Source organism: Diceros bicornis, chromosome 39 (assembly GCF_020826845.1).
Source record: "Diceros bicornis minor isolate mBicDic1 chromosome 39, mDicBic1.mat.cur, whole genome shotgun sequence".
In the NCBI taxonomy this organism is placed as follows: domain Eukaryota; kingdom Metazoa; phylum Chordata; class Mammalia; order Perissodactyla; family Rhinocerotidae; genus Diceros; species Diceros bicornis.
Genome location: NC_080778.1, coordinates 11,841,472 through 11,866,041, shown reverse-complemented (window position 1 = coordinate 11,866,041; position 24,570 = coordinate 11,841,472). Strand labels below are relative to the sequence as shown.

Below are 24,570 nucleotides of genomic sequence, written 5' to 3'. Positions count from 1 at the left end.
GATGGGTGATTTTCACTTTCATGAAGGGGCTCAGTCCACCACCGATTTGGGATCTGGAAATCAGCTGTCACAGCTGGAATCCGAGGTTCCAACCTAACATTGCTTTTGTGCCCCCAGCCTCCACTTCTCATTCCCATTTTGTATACTCAGGTATAAAGAAGAAAAGAGGTTTCTCAAAATGGCAGCCTCAAGGTCTTAGGAAAATCTGATTCAGATTTTTTTTCTCTTTTTGTGCTTCTTTGTGTAGATGTCTCCCTTGTACAGCCTGTGCAGATCAGTGATTTGGGGAATGAGGTTGTTTTTATGCAGGAGTTAACTTTCCAGTGGGTGGGGTTGGCAGCACATGTTAACATGTAATACCAGTAGGAATTACTTTGCTTTGAGTGTCAGCATCTGAGAGGCCATCAGGTCGTCACCAGGTCAGTGAGCTCGGAGCTTTCTCTTCGGGTCCCCTGCTCCGGTGACCTGGCTGTTCTTGTTGACGTCACTTGCAGACAACAGTGAATCTTACAATTCCTCTGCCACCACTATCTCCAGGTGTCCTCGTGCCCTTTTTGAGAAACAAGCTCACACTCGACATAAAACACGAGATGAGGGATTTATGATAGGCGACCAGAAAGCAATGGAATTGGCTGCCACGCATAACTTTATAATGTTTTATTTCCGTAATCACACCTCCTTTAGCCCTCTCTGTATGTTTTTAAAGCACCTAGAGATAAAATGTGAAAGTTGGATAGAAGCTAGGCTTGGAAAAGAGCCCAAGTAGAAAGATAAGTCCTATGCCCAGCATTTTCCTGCCCGTCCCCAGGGCAAGTGGTCTGAGGTGAGGGGGTGTGTTAGAATCGTGCTCTGGATAGCCCTTCTGGATAGAAGATCTGCTGAGTACTAGAGAAGAGAAGCACTTTGCCGTTACTTGCAAGGGGAAGAGCAAATCACAAATGCATGACAAATTTCGTGCGAAATTCCCAAGGTGAGAAGACGTAGCTTTGTACTTACGGTTGCATGCGGTAACAGCTTGAGAATGCCCAACCCCAGTGCTCTGTCACTGACAAAGTGCTAGAGGCAGCATACACATTGGGAAGATGGGGTCAGCCCTAAAAGATGTGGCCTCAAGCTCTAGTTCCCCATACAAGCAGACTCCCTTCTCTCTGAGCCTCTGTGCGCTCATCTGTAAAATAGGGCAACATCATCATTTTCCTCATAGGAACGTTTCAAGGCCAAATGTATTCATGTATGTGACTTCTCTTGATGAACTATAAAGCATCGTGTACGTTTTTTTTAAATGCTTTCCCAGACATTACTTTGTTTAACCCCACAAGAACTCCATAAAGTTTACAGGTAAGGAAGCTAAGAACTGTGGGCTAAAAGATCTGGTGTATTACACTGCATTTGAAGATCGTAGTTCACTTTAAAAACATGATATCAACTCTTCTACAACTTTTGAAATAGCGGAGACATTTCCTAGGAAACAGTTGTAACTGGAATGGAAGAACAAGGGATTGCCCCTCTGTCCTGTCCCAGGACGCTAGTGACCTCTCTGTGGACATTTACCAGGAGAGGTGGTCATTCAACACCACACACGCATGAAACGCTGAGCCCCAGCCCTGCCCAGCCCAGCACTTAACATCAGAAGTGTTGGTACCATCTTAAGGGAATATTGTTCTGTGAGCCAAAGAAGTTTCTTTTACAAAAGAGAGAAATCTTCTGTTGAAAGAATAATGATGTTCTCCAAATGTCTTAATGTTAAGCATTTCTCTGAGTGGTCAGTTTGGAAATATGTAGTATGATATCATTTTACTATATTATCATTTTATATTGTTGATTATAAATCAGTTGGATTTATTATCCAACTATCACGTTAGATATTGGGTCGTGGGATATTTGGGGGGAGGGACTCCCTCAAATAAAAGTCATTAATAATTAATTAATTAATTATACCATTTTATTAATTGATTTCCATCTCTTTTTTTCTGCCTCTCATTTCAGAACGGTTTGATCACCACTGTCCCTGGGTAGGCAACTGTGTGGGGAAAAGAAACTACAGATTTTTTTATATGTTTATTTTATCTCTGTCTTTTCTGACAGTCTTTATATTTGCATTCGTTATCACGCACGTCATCCTTCGTAAGTATGCTGGCGAAATCAGATTACATATGTAACCATTTGCCTGACTTTGGTTTTCTGATTTAATTTTGAGTTAATATTTTGATCATTGCGGGCTTTCTCTTTCTTCTCTTTCCCCTCCTCACTTCCTACCTTCCTCCATCCCTTGTCATCCCTCCCTCTGTCCCTTCTGGTCCCCATTCCCTGTCCTTCCAACAGCAGCTGCCAGGTCACACCTGGATCAGGCTCTCTTCCACTCACAAGACTTTTGCCTTGATACACTCACCCCCATTCCAGCCTCAGTGACCTCACTTTGTCTTCTGCTAAGGGATCCACTGGAAGAATCATCCCCACATTTTCACAAAGGATAATGTGCTGCCCTGATAACCATAGAACAGCAGAGCTTTTTTTTTAATGTGATGTCTACTTAAGCAGGAACAGTCACTCTCCCTAGAAAAACGCATGTGGGGATAAAGACTGGGTTTTCTTACACACAAGTCTATCTGTTAAAGATATGCATTTGATAAGATGTTCGATTGTCTGCTAGAACATTAGTAAATGCCTGGCATATGAAAGAAGCAACTTTATTAAAAACGAGATTTGGATATAAATGATTTTAATATACATTTGCCTAAGCAAATGGCATTTTTCTTTCCCCATTCTCAGGGTCATAACTTTGAATTTCTTTTGTCTCTTGACCAATCACTTTAATACAGTAGGGAGTGATGAGAAGGGAGTTAATTGGCTTTGAATTCTACATTTGAGCTTTAAAACTTCCATTACAGTGCCATTAGCCCCACTAAAGATCAGCATTGCCTCTTGTCCACATTCCTGAAATACAACCACCCGTTAGCAGGTACAGAGCCTCTTTCTGGAATGTTTCCAGAAGTATCTGCACACAGGCCTCCCTCTTCCATGCAGCAGCACTAAAACCACAAATGGAATGAGCTACAGCTGAAGTTAGAAATGCATATTCTCCTCCCCTTCGCTTGGTGGGGTGGGGATGGGGGGTAGGGGAAGTGGGTGATATGGAAAGTTTCACATTAGTTCTTTTTAAATATTGGTCAACTTTGCACATTAAATGAATTGTCCCAAATTTTCATAGGCATTTTAAATTCTAGTTCCCATTCTTTCTGACTGAAATCCTTTCATCTGAATGTGACACAAATTTGTAATATAGGCTTAGAGCCATAACTTGGGGGGATCAGACAAAGAGGATTGACATTTGTCAGAGACCTCTTCCCCACCACCTGGGAAGGATGCCAATGCTGGCTCTGCAGGGACGCCTCTGCTCTCTATTTTCAGAGTCTCAAAATGGCAAAAATATAGCCAAGGTCCCATCTACGTATTAATAGACAGAAGAAGCAATTGTTTACAACTAGAGAAGAAATTCCAGCATATCCATGACACTGAAAAATAGTATTTAAGCATTACATTTTTATATCATCTTCAGCAACTTCAAAATGCTTTCATATATATTTATGTATTATCGCATTGTATTTATGGCCTTGTCCCTACATTCTGGATATTGAGGGCCAGTTTTCACTTGCCCAACTGCACACGTAACATCTGGGAACACACACACACACAAGTCACCACCTATCACCACAGTTGTGTTGCGATGTACACTTTACTTTCATCTCCTCTAAAGTTTTACTTACCTTGGCTCCAGAAAAATAGAGTTTGCTGTAGTTTATGCTTATCTATTGTTAATCCAGTCTTCAACAAAAAAGCATTCAGAATTTATCTGGGTGCAGGTTACCCGAATATTTTGGACAAAAGCAAATAAAGATTTTCGTCTCCCCTTGTTCTGCAACCCCCTCACCAACAACTCCTACTAAACAACCCCACCCACCCCCCAGTTTGGCTTGGCACAGGTTGCTTTCAGGAAAGGCAGAGGTTTTTATGTGGTTCTCATGATCCCGCTAAGATTCTGAAAACACAGGCAAAGGCAGAGAGCGATTTGAGAGTGGTAGAGAACTGTTCTGAGTTGTCCCTGCCGGGCATGGGCTCTGAGAGGGATGACATGACAGGGAGGGGAAGGCAGGGAGAGAATTCTGTTGTCACAAAGATTCCTGGGAAGGTGACATCTGGACTTCCTTAGAGAGGAAGGAGAGTTTGGAAAAGTGCTACAATTTGGGTTCAGTAAATTTTGGTCTCCCAATTTTGCCTCAAGATTGTGTCTGTGCTGAGGTCTGCAGCATGTCCACTTGCTGGTGTTGCCCTGATGGCCTAGCAGAAATGGAAGAGAAAGCCTTAAGCTTCCCTTATCAGTTTTCCCACCAATTGGCATCATCCTAGCGCACGGCACATCCTTGTGCCTCAGTGGTGGCCAGTGGGCACAGAGAGGAGGGGAGGACAGCACAGAGGGAGTGAGAAGAATGTGGAGCCATCTTAGCCTTCCCGTAGCCGGCCTCGCTTTCCAGTTACAGAGGGGTCCAGACGTTGCCTCCAGCTCCCACGTTGTAGCCACACCAACAGAAAATGCCAGAGATGCACTAGAACCAGCCCTACTGTGTCACTTCCCCATATTCATCTCATTGCTGCCCCAGCACCAGATTATATCCCCGAACACATGGCCTCCTGTAGCACAGCAGGGACCTAGTGTCACCACCCCAAGATGGGAGCATCAAGAGTTCCTCCGCATGGGCTTTTTTTTTAAAAAAGCATCCTGTCAATACTTAGAATAGAAATTGCTTCTTATCAGATGCATCTTTACTCAAGCCCCTACAGAAATGTTTTCTTGCACAGACAGTTCATGTTAAAATGTCTTAAACCCAAAAAGAGTCAGTAATAAACCTCAGCTTTATGACTTTGTTTACTCTGAGTGCAGAGAAAGACGTCTTTTCCATGTAGTCTAGTTTATAGGACGTCCAGGGTCAAAAGTTAACAAACTTTGGCAAAATAGTCTTTCATAAAAGAAGAGAAAAAAACAGCATACAGTACTCTGTTTTCCTATTAAAATGAGGAAAACAAAGGAGTAATCAGAACTATAATTTATGGGAAAGTATGCAGACACACATCTGCTTTTATTGAAAAAATTTCCTGCAGATGTTGGGTCTAATTATGAATGTGCCATGTTCTTGTTGAATAACTTTAGTGAAATCTCAATCTTTGTTCAGTATACTGGGTGCCATCAGGCATACAAAATATAATTATTTAATTGATCTTTAGACACCTATTGTTTTTATGTAGAAGAGGGAGCGTTCAGCATGAAGGCTGTTTCTGGAGGTGAATGTTTGAACACTAAATGTTGGTTTCCTTCCCACAGGTTCACAGCAAACAGGATTCCTCAATGCTCTGAAGGACAGTCCTGCGAGATATCCTTTCTAGTTTTTCTGGTTTTTCCAATGGCAACGTATTAAGTATTGAACTGACCGTGTCCTCAGTCACCTCTGCATCTTGTGTCTTGGCTTTTCTTCTCATAAGTCATATTCTTTTTCTTTCTGTAATTATCCAAAGAACTCCCTAGTGTTCACTTGCATGACTAATAGCGTCCGAATGCTTGAACCTTTAAGTGACTCATCTAGCCTTGCTTAAATTGAAGTGCTCTAGCTAGAAAGCCAAGTGTGAATTCTTGCCCACCCCCAGAAACCAGCACTGATTTGTATTAAATCAGGTTGGTTTAAGGAGAAGTGAGGCCCGCAGTGTTAAGTGTTCTAAATGCACCTCAGCACTGGAATTGAAGTCTGGGCTGCCAACTGGAGTGCTTGCTGAAGCCTCTAGTGTGTGGCAGCCTCGGCTGCCTCCCCTCCTCTATCCGTGGCGCCTGGGCTTTTCCTGAAACCATGTGCCTGTGCAGATGCCCGTTGAGCGTTTCAGACAACGGATGTCAATGACAGGGACTCCTCTCAGCGGGGAGAGGAGGAGAACGGCTGACCTGAAGCCTGGGAGTTTCAGTTGCTTCTTTCCCTGGGTCCTACGGACTACCTGCTGATCTGCGTGGTTCTCCTTGGCATCACTTGCAGATACAGCTCCCCGCGGGAGCAGAGAGGAGCTGTGTGTGATTGGGTTTGTTGCTACTGGTCTTCATCGTGCCTACCACAGGCCTCCCAACTCATGGATCTTATCATATCATAATCCCGGACGGAATCGCAAGGTAGAATCCAGGTAGAGAGTCCTGGACTGGGGTAAACATCTTTTAATCCTGCTCCACCAGAAGTAATTATGAGTCCGGGGTCATTTCTTTTAACCCTTTTGTGCCTCAATTTTTTGACTCAAAATAGTCAACCACTCTGTGCTTGACAATGGTATGCTGACAAAATCAACTATATGGAATATGTGAGAATGCTCAGCACCAAAGCATTGATTACACGCATGGCAAGAGTGACTTCAAAGAGCCTTCTTTTTGTGGCAATATATGTGATGGGCAGGCTCTGCCAGAACCTTCTTTGCGAGCACACGTGTCTGCTCATTCTCACAGTCTGGCTGTGCTCACAGTCTGCATAATCAAGAGCACTGTGCTCCCCGTAAGGGGACTAGACAAAGGTTGCTGATAGAGAGAGTGACAGTGTCTTTGAAGTGGGATGCTGCCTTTGCTAGAGAAACTATTCATGTGGAAAGGGGAGGAAAGACAAATGCTCTTATCTGGTCCAGAGCAAATTTTAGTTTCTTCTCCTTGGAAATATCAGTCTCATGTAAAGGTAGACAGTTTCTCTCATGGCCCGGTTTTTGAAAACTCATAAAAATCTCAGCCACTGCCTTTCCAAATAGTGTTGCCGTATTGATGCTGACCCTCTCTGAGAACAGCCAGGCATTTTTTCCCTTCGCGGGTGTTACCCAGACATGTCCTCCACATTCAGGAGCTTGGTGGCCACAGCTGTGGCAGCCACAACCTGCTCTGAGTGCATGACAGGCTCTCACAGTGTCCAGGACATCCTGGTCCTCCAGGCTGGGGCCCTTCCCAGCGCAGCTCGGGCACATGCCGGCTGTGTCGCTTCTGTTGCTGCTGTAACAAATAGTCATAAATTAGAGGCTTACAGCAGCATCCATTTGTTATCGCACACTTCTATAGGTCGGAAGTCCAGGAGGCTTGGCTGGTTTCTGCCCCAGCGTCTTACATGGCTGAAATCAACGTGTTGCCAGCCTGGACCCTTATCTGAAGTCTGTGGGGAGCATCCTCTTCCAGGCTCATTCAGTTGGTTGACTAAATTCATGGCGTATGGGTCTGAGGTCCTCTTTCCTTGCTCCATTCGCTGCCTCGTGACTCCCTTCCTCTTCAAAGCTAGCACCAGTGGGTCGGGTCCCTCTCACACTTTGAATCGCTCCTCTTCTTCTTCCGCCCGTCTTTCTGAACTCAGCCAGAAAGTCTCTCTGCTTTTAAAGCTTGGCTCCACCCTGATAATTCGGGATGATCTCCCCATCTCAAGGTCCATGACCTTCAAGCTGCATACTCCCTTTTGCCATGTAAGATAATGTATTCACAGGTGCATTGTTCTGTTGACCCCACAGGCCTTCAGGTAGGAGGTACCTGGGAAACAGCACTCAAGTGCAGGTGGGTTTGAGAGGATTTCTGTCTAAACCCATCCATGAAGCTCACTGGCAGTCCAACACTTCTGCGTCTGCTATGTCTATCATCCCTTCCCTTTTCCTCCCTTTCTGTTAATCTAGGCGAGAGAGGTTGGGAGACAAAAGGTGATGGGCTTAAAAAAAAAAAATATATATATATATATATATATCTCCACACATATAAAAATATACACATGTATGTGTGTATATATACATGTATACACTTGTGTGTGTATGTATGGACGTATACACACACATATATAAGTATATACACACGTGTGTGTGTGTGTGTGTGTGTGTCTCCTCCCCTGAGTTCAGGTTGAAAATGTTAACAGAATGCCTCATGAGGTCCTTGTTGAACTAGCCCACCCTTCACAATTTACAGGGATGATTATCATCATCATAACTTGCTCCCGCGTGGCTTTGTGGCACCTCCTGATCCACCGTCATGCTGGGCTCCTGCCTGGAGAAAGGCAGCCTAAAGCTGAAGCCAAAATATCCGAGGGCAGCTGCCCCAGCCAACCTAAAAGACTCTGATAAGACCACCCCATTTCTCCCCTGGAGAAGAGCGAGAGCCAAGAGCGAGATTCGGGAGGACTCTGACAGTGAAGCGGCCCATCCCTAGCAGGGAAGGATGAGCAGGGACGTGACGTGAGCAGTCTGAGCAACACTCCCAGTGGATCTTCTTTGTTCTTTTTGGAAGTAGAGGAGAATTTCAGGAACATCAGACATATCCATACTCAGAAGTGAGGTGCTGGGTTTTTTAAATTACAAAACACATAAATTTTTTATGTGTGGCACTAACACCCCTCCCCCAAGCAATGGTGTGACTACCTCAAGGCCCTCTGTTCTATGGGGTGTTTTCTGTTTGAAATACATGCTTTGGAGAAGAATCCTTCCTATTGAGTGAGTCTACTAAGAAATGTTGAGTTCTGAGGATTTATCATAAATTTGTATTCAAGAAGAGAAAGTATGCTTTAGGTTCTACTGGGTTGTGGTGTGTTTTTGAAAAAATACTAAGTTCTGGTTATTAGTGATAATATATATGATAGGTAAGGCTAAATCCCATCAGGATACTGTTCCATATTTTTGGCTCCTGCCTTTCCTCTGGACGCCTGTGTGACTGTGGACGTGGCATGGACGGATGGCCAGGCGGAAGCTTCTGCGGGGCAGCTTTCGGCTCATTGAGAAAGCTGTGCTCGCCCCTGGAGCTGCTCAGAAATGGCATGGCCTGGGGAGGCAACGAGATCACAGGGCCAGGGGTGTTCGAAAAGAAGATGCATCCTGCTGTCAGTGCGGTGGGAGAGTCTAGCATCAGATAAATGTTAACCTCAAGAGCTCTAAGCTCCCTTCCACTGCAGGGGCCCTGAGAGTTTGGGAGTCTCTTTGAGGTGGTCGATTTATGATAGATGAGACCGATCTGTAACATCTCACGCTCATGAAAGCTGTCCTCTGATCAATGGCAGTGCTGCCCACAGCTCGTCCTCTCCAGACCTGCAGACTGTGCGGAGCAAGAGTCCGTAGGGTACCGAGTTCCTGAAACAAGAGGAAGCATTCTGGCTGAATTATCCGAGCACAGGACTGGAGTCCGGTGTAACCTTTGCAAGTGACCCCTGCAGAGAGTTCTCCACAAGAAAATAACTTACATTTAAATTTTTTTCTGTGGTCTCCAATCTGATGCCCTAGTGCCCTAGTGGTTAAGTTCGGCACGCTCTGCTTTGGCAGCTCAGTTTCAGTTCCTGGATGCAGACTACACCACTCATCAGTGGCCATGCTGTGGCAGCGATCCACATACAAAATAGAGGGAGACTGGCACAGATATTAGCTTAGGGCTAATCTTCCTCAGCAAAAAGAGGAGGATTGGCAATAGATGTTAGCTCAGGGTAAGTCTTCCTCAGAAAAAATAAATAAATATTTTCATGAGAAATGAGGGCACAGGCAAAGGTTTCTCCCAGTGGATTTACTCTGCAAAATAGCCAACAAAAAAAACAATGTTGTTGATGAAGTGAGAGAGATGAGAAACAAAAATGGCTAATTAACAACCCATCAGACACCTTATCAGAAATACTGACGCGAATGATGGAAACATTGGTAAACAAAAAGCTCTTCCTTGGGCCCACATGAAACCCAGCAGGACTTGAGAAGAGACGAATCAGCCAGCTCATTCATTAAGGAAGCCAAGACCGGATGGTGTCTAGTTCCAGAGTGTGGCAAAGCCGGGAAGGAGAGAACAGACGAGGAAGAGGGAGGAGTGCAGGGAGAGAGCGTCATAAATGGCTGTGGGTAGAATGCCTGGCTCCTTTGCGGGCACTCCGAGGGCCCCTCGCTGTGTGCACCTCAGCCCTGTCTGTGGTGAGGGAAGGGGGAGGATGCTTGGCCACCAGGGTCAGCCTTGGCGGGAGCACTTAAGGCCTCAGAGGCCCTGGCCCAGCCTCCCTCCTCTTCTTCCTCTTTCCTCTCCGCCTCCCATTGCCTGCTACTGGCTCTCTGTGACCTGAGACCATTCCCTCCCTTTCATCTCTGCCTCAGAGAAGCAGAGGCAGTGGAGTGGAGCCTCTCGGGGGGGTCAGTGGGCAGTGGGTTGGCTGCCCAGCACTGTGGACTCTCAAGAACCCCCTGGGAAGGAGACGAAAGGAGAGTCTCCTCCAGAAAGGATGGCACTGGGTCTTCAGTCCACACAGCCAGGCAAGTTCCAACAAATGAGACCCGCTCGGCATCTGTTTCTTTCAAAATCATTTTACTGAACGCCCACCATGTGCAAAACCTGCCGGGATTACAAAGTCAAGAAGGATCCACAGGGACCCTCCAAGCACATTCAATCAAAAGGGCAGTGATGGGGGCAGGGTGATTCATCCTTCGCCTCGACGAACGTCTGTTGATGCCAAGAGCTGGGCTGTGACTCTGAGTTCTTAAAAGCAGAATTTAAGTGTAGTAAAAAAGTCACGGAGTGCACTCGAGGTGGGGGTGGGGTCCAGAAGGAAGCTGCACATCCCGCAGGGAAGTCGGCAGAGGCTTCGGCAGGTGGCGTCTGCGCAGGGCTTGGCAAGATGGGTGGAGTTCTAACAGGAGAAACGGAGAGGAGAGGCCCTAGGCAGGGTGCTGCGGCTGTGTTGGGGAAGACCAGGCCCCCCGCAGGGCCGGAGCCGGGCTTGTGTTCATTCGCGCGCTCAGCGAGGTTCGCAGGATGCTGGCACCGGGAGCACGGCGGTGGTCCCAGTCAACCGGCCCTCCGCCCTGACGGTGTACGCACACAGATGCGCTTCCAGACTCACACACGGCGGCCAGAGGGGCGGGCGCTGTGATAGCTAAGCCCTGATGGGGGGTGATCAGGAGTGAGTGCTCCCAGGGAGGGGTGGGGGGTCCTGAAAGCATTGAATATCGGTGAAGGAGCTGCCGCCTTCTTCCCCTGGGGAACCAGCTAAGACTTTGGTCAGGTGAATGACATCATCAGAGCTGTTTTTTGTTGTCGTTTTGTTTTTAAGAATATTCACCTCGATCAGGGAACACAATGGAGTGAAATAGTGAGGAGATGTTTGCAGAGGAAAGGCCCTCCAAATTGAGATCTGTGACAAAGGGACAGCTTGGCTGGGAGAAGCTCTGCAGGCAGATCAGGAGGGGGAGAGGAGGAAGAGGACGGGTCAGACCCTGGGTGCCCTGGGGGAGAGAGGGCTACAGCGGACAAGGGAGTCACCTAGCACTGGTTTAGGGAGAAATGAGTTCTGTTTGAGGTACGTTTGCCAACAGAACCTAAGAGATCACACAGAAACCTCCCCATCAACCTCGAGTAGCTCTAGGGTCCTCTGTAGTTACCTGCATAAAATATGGGAGGAAGGGAAAATCATGAGCGTGACAGAGATAATGTGCCAGCTCATAGGAAATGTTAGCAGTCACGCGGTGTCAGGGGAGCCATGTGGCCCTGCCTCCTCCTCGCAGACTTCTGGGGTTCTGGGAGGTGGCAACCCTCAGGAACAGGCGCAGGTCCAGCAGCAGGGCCTCATTTGAGGAAGAGCCCAGAGAGGGGAACCCCTGCCGATCAACAGCCGTTTCAGTGTAACAGCATTAACGTCCAATTAAAAGGATTACAGTCATTTTTAATCATGACTTATTGTTCCCGATAAGCGCTCCCGAAACGAAAAGAGTTTTCACTGTTTGGTAAATCAAATGGTAATTGATTCGACATTTGTGGAGGCTTTTAATGGAAAGCCTTTTTATCCCCAATTTGCATTCATTTCCAGGCACACGTGTCTGAAAGGCACGGAGGGCATAGTGGGTGGCCATTCGGTTTTAATGGTATTGGGTAGAAGGCTTGGATTTGGCCCTATTGACCACAGAAAGGAAGGGCACAGTACGGCTCCATGGAAAATGAATGAAGGTAGCTATTGATAAGTATGTACTTACTGCCATTTTTTAACTTTTTTTTTTTTCTCAGTGTTTTAGTAGTCCTTCTCTGTTCCTTACTTCTTCTACACATGATGTAGTCCATGCAGAAATTGAAGTACAATGATGTACACCTGAAATTTTTACAATGTTATAAACCAATGTTACTGCAATAAACAAAAAATTTATTAAAAAAAAAAAGAAAGAAAATGAATGAAGGTAGCACGGGCCTTCTCTAACACCAGGCTTTCAAGGCCTGTCCATCCTGATATCTGTTGATCCTCAGAGGGACCCCAGAAAATAGGTAGGACAGGTATCCTTAGGTCTCTTACAGCTGGCCCTGCACTGAGAGGTTACTTATGCTCAGAGGAGTTGCCAGAACTAGACCCTGTTCTCCTAACTAATTACCAGTCCCTCTCTCCACCCAGGGAACGGAGATTCTTTCCCGCTGCCCCTTACCAGTCTGATTGAGGGAGTTTCGTGGAGAATAAGCATCAGATTACGTCTCATGAGGTCACAAAGTGGGAGACAAGGTTGTTTGGTTTTTTAAATCACCCAAGTAATACAAGAACATATTCTCAGTGTAACAAATTTCAAATAGTCAGAAATGTCAGAGTAAAAAGGAAGCGTTGCTCTTGACTCTCCATCCATCATTCTGTAGGAACTCTTGTCAGTTTTCATGGGTCCTTCCAGATGGTCTTCTAAGAGTTTGAATACATATGTGTGCAATATACGCTTGGCGAGACTGCTTGTACCTAAAAGGATCGTACTCTTTGCATTTTCTACAATTTGATTTTTAAATATTTCCTGGAAGTATTTCCATGTCAACGTGGATCTACCTCATTCTTTTTTCATCTGCTTTATAGAATTCCAGGGTATAGATGAACTTTAGTGTATTCTTCTACTGACGGATATTTAGATTTCTTAATTTTTTTACTGCTCAAAAAACCAGGTAGTGGATTTTCTTGCTTTTACTCTTTGCGTACAAGTGTTGGTATTTCTCTAGGATTGACGACAAGATGTGTAATCGCTGAGGTGAAAGTTAGGCATATTTTAAATGTTGATTGATGTGCCAGATTGTCCCCTAAAGAGATTGTACCAATGCTCCATTTCTCCACAACTTCACCCACACTGGGTGTTCTCAGTGCTGTGATTTTTGCGAATTTGATGGGGTGAAAAAATTCATTGTTTTAATTTCCATTTACTGGATAGTAATCAGCTTGCAAATATTTTTATGTTTGTTGACTTTTTTTTCTAATCTCCATGTGCTAGTTCATACACTTTGTCCATTTTTAATTGGGTTGTTTGTTCTTTTCCTATTAACACGTTCTCAATAATAGTCTTATAAATATCTTTTGCCAATATTTTTCTCCCAATCTGTCACTTACCTTTTAACTTTACTTTTTCTACAAAAATGTTTAATTTATTAACAAAATCAATCTATAAATCTTATACTACATGGCTCCTAGGTTTTGTGCCTTATAACTTCACCCCAAAATTATATGAATATTTCCTTTATTTTCCTCTACTACCTTTATATTTTGTTTCTTAAGTTTAACACAGTAATTGATTTGTAATATAATTTTGTGTGTGTGGTGTGAGTTGAAGATCTAACTTTATTTTCCCCAAATGTTTCGTGAAGTGTCCCAATACCGCTTACTATTATATTCCAGCAGTTCTCAAAGTTTTGGGTCTCGGACTCTATTACACTCCTAAAAATTATTGAGGACCCCAAAGAACTTCTGGTTATATAGATTTTATATATATATACATTTGTACATATGGTGTTTGAAAGTAACACTGAGAAATTTTTAAAATGCAAGCATGCACAAGCGCTCATTCTATTAGCCTGAGAGTGAGGACAATCATCTCGCATCATGCAGCCTCCAGAAGAAGCCACTGAATGGCAGAATGAGAGCGAAACTGGTAAATAATGTTCTGTTATTGATAGGAAAATAGTTTTGACCTGGAGGATCCCCTGAAAGGATCTTGGGGACCCTAAGGGTCTACGGGCCATGCCTTGAGAACCCACCGATCTGTTCTTTCAGCTCTAATTTGAAATGTCTGTTTCGGACTCTGTCCTGTCCCATTGCTGTTCCAGCGCTGTTCTTACCTTGTTTTGTTTACTAGAAAACTCTTCTCCCGCCCCCACCCCTATGATGTTCTTTTTCAAAATTTCTTACCTGTTCTTGTACATTTTTCTCTTCCTGATGAATTTTAGAGTCAGTTTTGTCGAATTCCATTTTAAAAATTCCAGTTGGAATTTTGACTGGAGTTATAGTGACTTCCTAGATTAATTTGGGACAACTACACCCCTTTATTGCCTGGTATAAAAGCATATAGGAGACAAGCACTTGAGAGACGGAAAGATGATGGTCAATGATCCAGTTTGGAGGGTCTCGGTGACTTTCCATTTTCAAAGTGTCTGTCACATAAATCATTGGGAAGTCAACAGCCCCCACCCCAGACACAGTGATGGGCACTCAGGGGACAGGCGCACAGGCTGTATCCTCCTGTCTCTGTCTAAGGATTATAGGGTTATCTAATTGATGAGGAAAATATGCTGACAAGTTCCTGAACCTTAATATCTAAAAGCATTAAATGCTGATGTAGACGCTCAATCTAAAGAACAAGGGGAGGTGTCACTGGTATCTGCTTTCCATCAAACTCTTCCTGTAAGTGAGCGTTGCCTATTTTACTGTAATTTTTAGGGGAAAAAAAGAAATGATTACCAACAACATCTATTTCGTATGTTTTAAACATCAGAACCCAAGACAGAGACCTGACGCAGAATAAGATACATGAGTATTCAGGAACACGTGTCTAGGACCCACAGAGAAATGCCCCTCATCGCCATGCAGGACCCAGGGCCTCATAGGCCCAGTGCTCAGAAAGGGAAGAGCCTGAGGCAGGGCCTTGGCCTCAGCATTCCCTGGCCAGTCTGGAATCCGGGGAATTTTGGTCAGAGAGGAAACCCACATGAAATACAAACTTTTTAAAAATAAACTATTTTCTGGATTTGGCACTTGGCAAAAAATACTGTCACCAGCCTGATGGCTGGAATGTGGAGAGATGGGCAGTGATGTATTAACAGAGACGAGTTCTTCACCCAGGGGTGGCTCTAAGGCCGTGGGACTGATGAACAAGGTTCGATGTCACAGGCAGTTTCAGCCTTGCTGTCGTGAGCTCTGAGGCCCCTAAGTTAGGGCCTGTCATGTGACATTGCCATAGCTTGGAGCCTTGGGAAGGGTTCTTTCTCTCCTAGAGTCTGGAGATCAAGTTCTAGTTCTGGTCTGCCATGGACTGCTGTATAAGCTTTTGTAAGTGGCTTTACTGCTCTAGGCCTCAGATTCCTACCTGTAAAATGAAAGGATTAGAATAAATCAGGACATATTAACTTGGGGTCCATGCATATCCATGGAGGGGCACCAGGGGAGTTTTTAAGCCTCTTGGAATTATAAGAAAAAGTGTGTTAGTGTGCATTTTTTCTGAAAAAAAGAGTGGGGACCCAAAATGTTAAAAACCTTTGGTTTCATGATCTCTCACGTTTTATGATTCTCCAAATACTCCTCACCATTCTGCCCGACACTATTTCCACGTCCCTGCAAAGCTGTCTCCCCTTGCTTACCTTCCCGAGAGGAAACAGAACCCTATTCCCTTAGGGCAGGGAGCGTGTCCTTCCCCACCCTCTGCTGTCCTGAACGCAGAACTGGGTGCCCAGAAGAGTACAGAGCGAGCTCTTTTGGAATTGTGCGGAAACTCAATGGCAGCGCGCCTGCCTATCAGCATTTTTGAATTCCGTAATCATCTAGTCAGTACCACGATGTGCCACATCTTGGGCTAGGGGCTGTGGGGAATTTAAAGCCGTACCCCTGGCCACAACAGGGCTCACTGTCTTATTGGGGGCTGGAGGGAGACAGATAGAAGCTGGCAGTGGTAACTGCTATAATTTGGAACCCATCTCTAATGCAATAAGCGCCCAACTGCTTATTAAATTGGCTCCTACTGGAGTTGCCATGTTTCTTCTCATTTCTCTTTTTAAAAAAAAGTCAGTAAATAGGTTTTGATACATTTAAGAGAAATTTATGTTTCTTAATCTTATTATGGCATAGATATTTTCAACATCTAGCTATTGGCTAGTTTGTTCAGATATTTGTACCTCAGTCTGAGAATGAATTTGAAGGAGAATGGACTCCTTAATTTGCCATTCATTCAAGAATCCTTGCTGAGGAGCGTCCCCATGTCCCCCAGCAGAGGTTGGGGTCAGCCTAGAGCCGCTAGTCCCTCAGCAAGAATTAGGAAAGGAACCAGCCTGCAGCTTTCCTGTCGTACCAGCGGAGCCAGACTTCCAGGGCTCAAATCCTAGCTCTGCTGTTTCTTAGGCAAACTACTTAACTGTTCTCTGCCTCAGTTTACCTATCAGTTAAGTGGGAATTGTGCTTCTCACTGGGTTGCTCTGAGGATTAAGTGAGTTAATCCAAGTGAAGCCTCTGGAACAACCTCTGACACATAGCCAATGATGCCAGACATTGTTATGAAGGATGATGATTATTCCTTAAGACATACTGTGGGAGAAGCGTCAGCTGTGTGGGGGAGAGACGAAAGTGGGCTGCATTTTGCTTCCTACCTTGAATTCATGTCATTTTGACACAGCTGTGAGCTAACAGTGAAACTGCTTTCTGCTATTTATAAAATGTTTCTAAAGCACATGAGATATTAATATAGAAAACCACATTTTTTTGTGTGTCACTATAAACCCTTAAGATTCCACATTCCGCTGGTAACAGTGCCTCTTTTGGGGGTAATCACTGTAAATGGTATTGCCAAAGGGACAGCACCCAGAAGCTGGGCAGTAGCCGCTTTAAATTCCGTGACCCTTCTCCGCTTTTATATGCCACATTTTATATAGCTCACACATAGGAAAGTTCTGTATATTTTGACATCACCATCTTTCTGCCTGGATTGAAACTTTTGGTGACCCGTACGTATTTCTGAAATGGAAGTTCGGCTCTTCATGTATTGTTCAGAAAATAAATCTTTTGGTCTGTTCTTTCTTCTGTCTTTTCTGCCCTTGACCATTTCTTGCTTCCGTATCATGTGTCACCTCCTCTTCGATCTTTCTATCTCTTGTCTTTCCCTTCCAGCCTGTGCAAAGTCACTGCTAGCGTCATCTCCCTTTACACAGTTTTCCCAACTCGGTCTTCCCACTGCTTGCCTCATCATTTTCCCTGGACTGCAGTTCACCTCTGCTTTCAAACCAGAGCAGGGCATGAATCCTGTGTGGCTTGCCTCCCTCATCTGTCCCCTCTTGGGTGGGGGACATGAGGGTAGGAGGAGGGACATCTGTAACCCTGACCTGTGGGAAGGCGGTTGAAAACAAGACCATCTTTGCTACATGGGCCACGGTCCTTGTGTCCCCATATGCACACAAGGCCTCCCGCCATAACCATTTGAAGATGGAGAAGTGAAGGGGTTGGAGAAACGAAGGGGTTGCCTAGGCTGGTGGCAGCTCTGGGCAGGCGTGTGCTTCTCTGCGTCTCTCTATTGCCCCACGATCCTCCCTACCCATCCATACTTACCTGCTTTTCCAAAATATCGCCTTAAGTTTTCCTCTTCTCGAGAGACGTAGCTTCTTCCCCCTTCAATCACCTCCCTCCTCCAGGCGGAAAGGCCAGGGCCTGCTGGGAGCACCGTGTGCTGGCGGTCTGTAAGCCCTGGCTGCGCGGGGCTGTTTTCCTCTTGGCCAGTTGGCAAAGAAAATTTCTTCTCCTCCTGAGAAGTCCTTTTCGTTTCAGGGTGGTGCTTTTCTGTGAGCTTCTGGAAGTTTAAACGTTAGAAAAGTAAAGCATTTTTCTCCTTCTCTGAGAGCAGACCCAATGGTTTATAGTCAGTCAACAGGCAGGAGCCCATTCATTTGCCCTGTTTTGTATGCAGCCCCATATGCCCAGACCATGGCGTTCATTAATAATGACGTGGTAGGTGATCGCACTGCACTGGATAATGTATTCGTTTCTCTGGTCTAAAGATAAATTATATCCAATCCTGAAAAAAAATCAATGGTGATGTATTAAAGCATGAGCTATGGCTTCCATCCTTGGAAGTAGGAGGGAAGCAGAGTATTTACTTTCTCTGGCCTGTAATTTATTCTTGGGAGATGCATATGTATATTTAAACTCCCAGACTTATGATGAATGTTTTTTCCCCTGAGAAGCATCTGTGTCTTGTAAATAGAATTTTATAAACATTTGGGGGACAGAAAAGTTCTCTAGTCTTTTCAAATTGCCACAGTCTTGGTTGATTTATCTTCTCTGCTGAAGAGTGCCAAGCTTTTCCTCCTGTGGTGTTAGCACGTCTTGTGGAACTCTAGACTTCCAGTCACTCGGTGTCTGGTGAGCATCCAGGTCTCCCAGTTGCCCATCAGTTAGCTGAGGACAGCCTTATATGACAGGGTTGGCTGAGGGGCTGGGAAAATGTCCCCTAAGTAAAAATACCCCTCACCCTGATTCCACTCTGAGAAATGCCACCACTTGTTGACAAACCCACCCACAGATGTGGGTGAGCAGCCGCCAATGGGTGAAAGGGCCGTCCAGGAAGAGAGATAGCCATGAAAATAAACCCTGCCAGGGCTATAGCCACTCACGATCAGCCCTGCATACAACTGTCACCTGTTGCTAGTGTGACAATTTACTCACAGCCTCAACATCAGGTCAGAGGAGAAACCTGTTGCTACTACTGTCCTCAGCATTCAGAAGCCACAATTAGTCTGTGATTGAAGTGATATTGCGTATTGGGTTCTTTCATCGAAGGCCTGGGCGGCTGCCAACTCCAGCCAGCGTGCTTCCTGGTTTTGCAGCCACAGTGGTTGGTTACACAGTGAGTCACAAGGAAAAGGTGAAGGTCAAGTGGGGAGGACAGTCAGAGGAACTGTCAACCATGAAAAAGCAAACAAGCGATGTTCAGGGAGCCCACCAATCATTGACTGAGCATGAGTGCTGTGCAGGTGAAGGACAGTGTGGCATCATGCCTGCCCTGAAGGGTCTCCCTCTGGCTGGGTTGAACACCATGTGAGGCTAGGTAGACCCAAGAGGCCTGAATAAGTGTCTGTGGGTGTTTCCTGTCCAAATCTCAAGTCATCCCGGCTCCTTGGGGCCCCTAAGAGCTTTTCCTGTCCTGCCAGTTCACCTCCTTGACTGCAGGTCACCGTGCTGGAGGCCGTGGTGTGCTTCTTCTCCGTCTGGTCCATCGTGGGGCTCTCGGGTTTCCACACATACCTGATCAGCTCCAACCAGACGACGAATGAAGATGTAAGTTCCTGGCGGTATGGGGCATGGGCGTGTTCTTTGGCGTTCAGTGGCGGAGGGGAAAAGGGAAAGAAGAGGTTAGGGGCCAAGGTCTTCCATACATCCCATCCCAGACATGAGTCCCTGAGAGCAAAGAATGTGCAGTGGAAGCGTTTTCATGCGCTGTCCTCCAGTTTCTCTATTGGGAATCTCTAAATTGTCTTGCTTCCTTAGTATCAATTAGATACTAAGATCAGCCAAGTGACACCCAAGTCCGAGCCCTGAGGAAGAGATTCTGTTCTATTCCTTTTAAATCGTTCTGTAAGCAACTTATCGCACTTCCCCTAATGAAGAGAGATCTGTGGCAGGCTGACGTCTCGAAGTAAACGTATGAGTCTGCCTTGCATACTTAATGTCTTCGTTTCATTTTTGGAGGAAATTGCCCTGACCCAAAATTTAACTTTTTCTCCAGGATCATCTGCCTATACTTAATGCAGATGGAGAGGAGTTATAAAAACAGGAAATGTAATATCAGACAATGTTCCTTCATAAGCCTGGTCCTCTTTGCTCTGAATATTTAGAGTCTGACAGAAGTCTCTATCAGTAGATGAATTAAAAGTCTCGGAATCAGTCAAGTTGCCTTAAAGGCTTGAGAAAATTGGTGCTGATGAGATATGTGAGCTAAGAGAATATTAATGTGGTTATTAGTATTTTATAACTATGAATATTAGTATCTGTGAAATTATTTTGGCAACACTGAGGCTGAATTCAGACAGCCTATGAATTGGGAACTAGGGGAGCTGTGTTAACTGTTCGGCTACCATTCCTCTAATTACTATTTAGCACATTAAATGTGAGTATGGAAAAATCTCCACTGGCTCTTGTGAGCTGGCCTTTTAGCACCACGTAGTCGAAATAAGAGATTATTGTCCCCAGAGAATGTTACTTTCTCCCTAGTCTGTCCTGCTGTTTTGAGATATCTCCAAATTTGGGGTAAAAGCCAGTTTTTCTTGAGAAAAGTATCTCAGTTTCTCCTGCTGAAGAAATGAGTAAAGATTATTTACATTCTTTACGGCCTTCTCGTGGTCCAATTCGCCTAAACTGGGGCATTGGTATGAAAGATGTTATATGTTATTGACCCTTCTTTTCTTGCAGATTAAAGGCTCTTGGTCAAATAAAAGAGGTAAAGAAAATTACAATCCCTACAGCTACGGGAATATCTTTACCAATTGCTGTGTTGCCCTGTGCGGGCCCATCTCTCCGAGGTAAGATTCACAAGGCATCGTGCTCTTGCACAGATCTCGGGAAAGCAGACGCTGTAGCTGTGTCAGCACAGGCCTCCCGAGGTAGAGAGCTGGCCACCACTGGTGGGTTTGCTCACCCTCCCCAGTGACCACCAGCTCAGCACTCCACTTTGCGCCACGGAGACCTGGCCTTAATAAACAGAGACCTGCCTCCATTTGTTGTGTTATGCTCAGCACCTTTTTGGTTCTTCCACTGAATTTGTCAAGTTTAGGAAAAATCTCCTAAGGATCAAAATAGGGAAACTGAGGCGTGTGATCTCATTAATTTTTTTTTCTTTTTTTTTGTTGTTTTTTTTCGTGTGTGTGTAAGGAAGATCAGCCCTGAGCTAACATCCATGCCAATCTTCTTCTTTTTGCTGAGGAAGACCGGCCCTGAGCTAACATCTATTGCCAATCCTCCTCCTTTTTTTTTCCCTTTTTCTCCCCAAAGCCCCAGTAGATAGTTGTATGTCATAGGTGCACATCCTTCTACACATCTGCTGTATGTGGGATGCCGCCTTGGCATGGCTGGACAAGCTGTGCGTTGGTGCGCGCCCGGGATCTGAACCCAGAGCCACCAGTAGCAGAGCTCGAGCACTTAACCACTAAGCCACGGGGCCAGCCCTCTCATTAATTATTGAATGATGTTGAGCATCTGTGATGAGCAGAGAGCTGCCATTAGCGTAGTAAGGGAGCCAGGACACACATGTAGGAAGCAACTAGAAAACCTGTAGGAATAAGTGCTAAGGGCTGAGTTGTACAGAAGATAAATGCTAAAATAGTTCAGAGGGATAGATCTGTGTGGGCTGAAGAAGTCGAGATGGTAGTGACGATAAAACAGCAATAATATTAATAATGGCAGTAGCTGCCATTTATTGAAAAGTGTTAGGCTCTGCCCTAAGTTCTTTACATATATTAACTTTTAAAGCTCACTCTGTACCTATGAGGTAGGTACTATTATATCCCATTTTGTGGATGAGGAAACGGAGGCACAGAGAGGTTAAATAATGTGACCAAGATCACACAGTCAACTCTTGATTATTTGTGAGTTACACCCATGTAGACTATTTCCAACAGATTAATCAAACCATCATCAAAACTATTTGTTGCGCAAGTATTCCAGGTCTCTAGAATGAGTTTCCAAGCCGTTACTACTTCTGCCCTTTTGGTCTCTAAATGTGTTAAATGGAGAGAAACCACAAAACCACTGGGATTGTTCCCACGGCAGCCACACTGTAAGCTAGACCTCATGGCCAGTCATTGAGGATATGTGCTCATGGAATGCAAACTTCATTTTATTAGCAGCCTCGGTGAAACATCATTAGGGAAGCAAGAGTGATGCTCCCCCACAAAAAAATTCCAGGCACATATTCCAAGGCCATTTATTAATTGGTGCTGAGTTGTGGTTACTGGGGCTGTTGGGTAATTAGAAATTGATCGTTTTCCAGGTTGGGCCTAGAGAATTGGGAGAGCAGTGTGCCACTCTCCTCCTGAATTGGGGGCCCTTAGAGTCCCCCTGACCTGACTCTCAGAGGCTTCCTCCAGGGGGGCTGGCTGGAAGGGGCAGCCAAGGACACTGGATGGAGGGGCCGCCTGAGGCCGAGGGACAGGCATGCCCAGGCGGGTGCCGGTCAAGCAATGGTGCTCCTCCAAGAGACACACTCTCTCTCTCTCTCTCATGAGCACATCGTTACCCACTTTAGAGACAACTCAAGCGCACGGTTCTGGGCACACAGGTGGCTCTTAGCCCCTGTCTGAGGTGAAGGACACTGCTCAGCAGGGGCTAAGAGAGCCCCAAGACTCTCCAGGAGAGCTCCAGACTCACCCGGGGATCCCTCTTGGGGCTCTTCAGGCCAGAAAAGCCCTCAGGAAGTGCTTGGTTTTTCACAGTTTAGCTGGTGTTTCCTGTTGCTGTGTGTTTATTTGTGGAAAGTACGGCCAGCTCATGAAACTCAGGCTGGGGGCCTTGGAGGAGCATAAGAGACAAAAGAGATCTGAGCAAGCATCTTTCTCCATATCTAAACCATACATCTGAAGCCAGAAAAGGAATTTAGAAGTCTCACATTTTGTCCAATCTCTTTTCTTGTTCCCACGTCCTTGATTTGCATTTGGCGCTGCTCTGTATTGTTTATAGATCAAATCTTGTCACAACCGAAATCATTTCTTGTACAACTGGATTAAATGTGTTGTTTTGGCTGAGTTGGGACTATATTCTTTCCAAAATCCAGGTCCCTCTGGCTGGGGCATTTCTGGAGGATGGGCCTCCTCTAACAAACCGTTGAGTCACTCGAGGGTTTACACAAGGGTTTGCACAAGGAAGATGGGCCACTGAGCCCTCCTACTTTGCCCGCAGGCTCCCCAGAGCTGATCTGGGCAGAAGTGAGGGGGGCTGGTGTTTGTCTCTGCTCTGCCCTCCTGTCGCCTTCTTTGCCCTCTCCTCCCTCTGCCCTACCTCGCCCAACCCCTGTGCCCTTAAGAGGGGCAGGGCCTTCCACGGGCGTCCCAGCCAGGCCCATCTGCTGAGTAGTGCCCCACGCCTCAGACAGGGCCTAGGAACCACCTGTGTGCCCAGAATCGTGCACTTGAGTTGCCTCTAAGATGTTCTTAAGTGGGGTCATGATGCACTCATGAGAGAGAGAGAGAACGTCTTCATTTTTCCCAGTGAGAGCTACGGACCGCCAGGGCAAAGACCCACATTGGGTTCCCTACACAGTGTCCCCAGAGGCATGGGTGGCAGTGGGAGGAAATGGCCAGGTTTGGGGAAGAGGGTGTTCATACAAGTCTGGCAGGAGGAATGGAAGGTTGGAAAGACAGAAAGTCCCACGGTGTGGTCAGGGTCAGGGTCAGGGTCAGGGTCAGACCCTATGGGCTGGTGCTGTGGGTCAACAGTCGTAAGAATTCACCTGGCCACTGTTAGCGGGCATGTGCCGTGTGGCAAGCCATGTGCTGGGTGCTTGGGATGCCCGTGAGAGAGCGTGCATCTCATGGGGGATACAGCCCCATTGATGGCAAGTCTGCAGTGAAGGAGGGGCTGTGATGGGGGTGGGCGGGGAGCGGCTTCCATGGGACACCTAGGGGGCTTCCCGGAGGAGGGGGGTCTAAGTCGTGATCTATTCTAAAGGATCAGTAGGAATTGGGGGAAAGGAATTGTGGGAGGAGAGACAGAGGGAACAGCATGTGCAAAGGCCCAGAGATGAGGGGAGAGCCTGGCTTGTCAGAGGAGGAACTGAAGGAGTTAGTGTGTGGGAATGAGGGGCGGGCAAGAGGGGGCAAGGGATGAGGCAAGAGATGAGATGAGGGGAGTGCGGCCCTCCTGGGCGATTGTGAGGGCTAGAAGGAAACTTGGGGCAGAGTGCCGCAGCCTTGGATGCGTGGCTGGTACGTTAAACAGGATGAATGCATAGGATGCAGGCCGGCAACAACTTTGTTTTTTCTCCCCGCTGGCCCTTCAGACTCTCTTGATGACCTAGTTCTTTCTCTGCTCCTGGATGAAATCCCTTGCAAGTCCCTTAATTTCTCCTGTCACTTAGAAAAAAAAGACTCAGGGCACTTTCATTTCCTCCAAAATAGTGTCATTTCAGTGAATGAGAACTCTGAAGTTCATTGAAAGTGAACACTTTCCACTCCTCCATCCCTGCTCAGGTTGGGATTTCAACATATCTTTCGGGGGGATATAATTCAACCTCTGAGATGCCCCTTCGAGCCAACTCCACACACACTGGCTCTCTCCCAGGGGACCCGTGTCTGGCCTCTCAGCCTGACCTCGCCCAGCCCCCGACCCCCAGCCTTCTCCCTGGTTCTCTCATCAGCAGGGTGAGGGTGACTCCCTTTCCCAAGACGTCTGTCTTTGCTCTTTTCACTTCCGATCTTTTATACCGTTGAAGGCGGTTGCAAACTGAGTCTGAGAACCCCCTTTGCCGGTCCTGTCTGGGGGGTCCAGCACCTCCCTTTGGAGAACGGAGGTTCTTGTTGCCTATTGTTTTTTTCTGAACCCCTGGGGATGAAACTGAAGCAGAGAC

At 46.1% G+C, this 24,570-nt stretch overlaps 1 protein-coding gene across 2 annotated transcripts in view; it reads left to right on the top strand.

Annotated features, from left to right (window-relative positions):
• The window catches only part of ZDHHC14 (zinc finger DHHC-type palmitoyltransferase 14), a 279,273-nt gene that overhangs the window by 236,722 nt on the left and 17,981 nt on the right, over positions 1-24,570 (top strand). For both annotated transcript variants that reach the window (XM_058534084.1, XM_058534083.1), the window contains exons 4-7: positions 1,987-2,124; positions 5,375-5,423; positions 19,190-19,292; positions 20,424-20,533. In XM_058534084.1, coding sequence (XP_058390067.1) covers positions 1,987-2,124; positions 5,375-5,423; positions 19,190-19,292; positions 20,424-20,533 — 400 coding nt within the window. The remainder of the gene's footprint in view (positions 1-1,986; positions 2,125-5,374; positions 5,424-19,189; positions 19,293-20,423; positions 20,534-24,570) is intronic.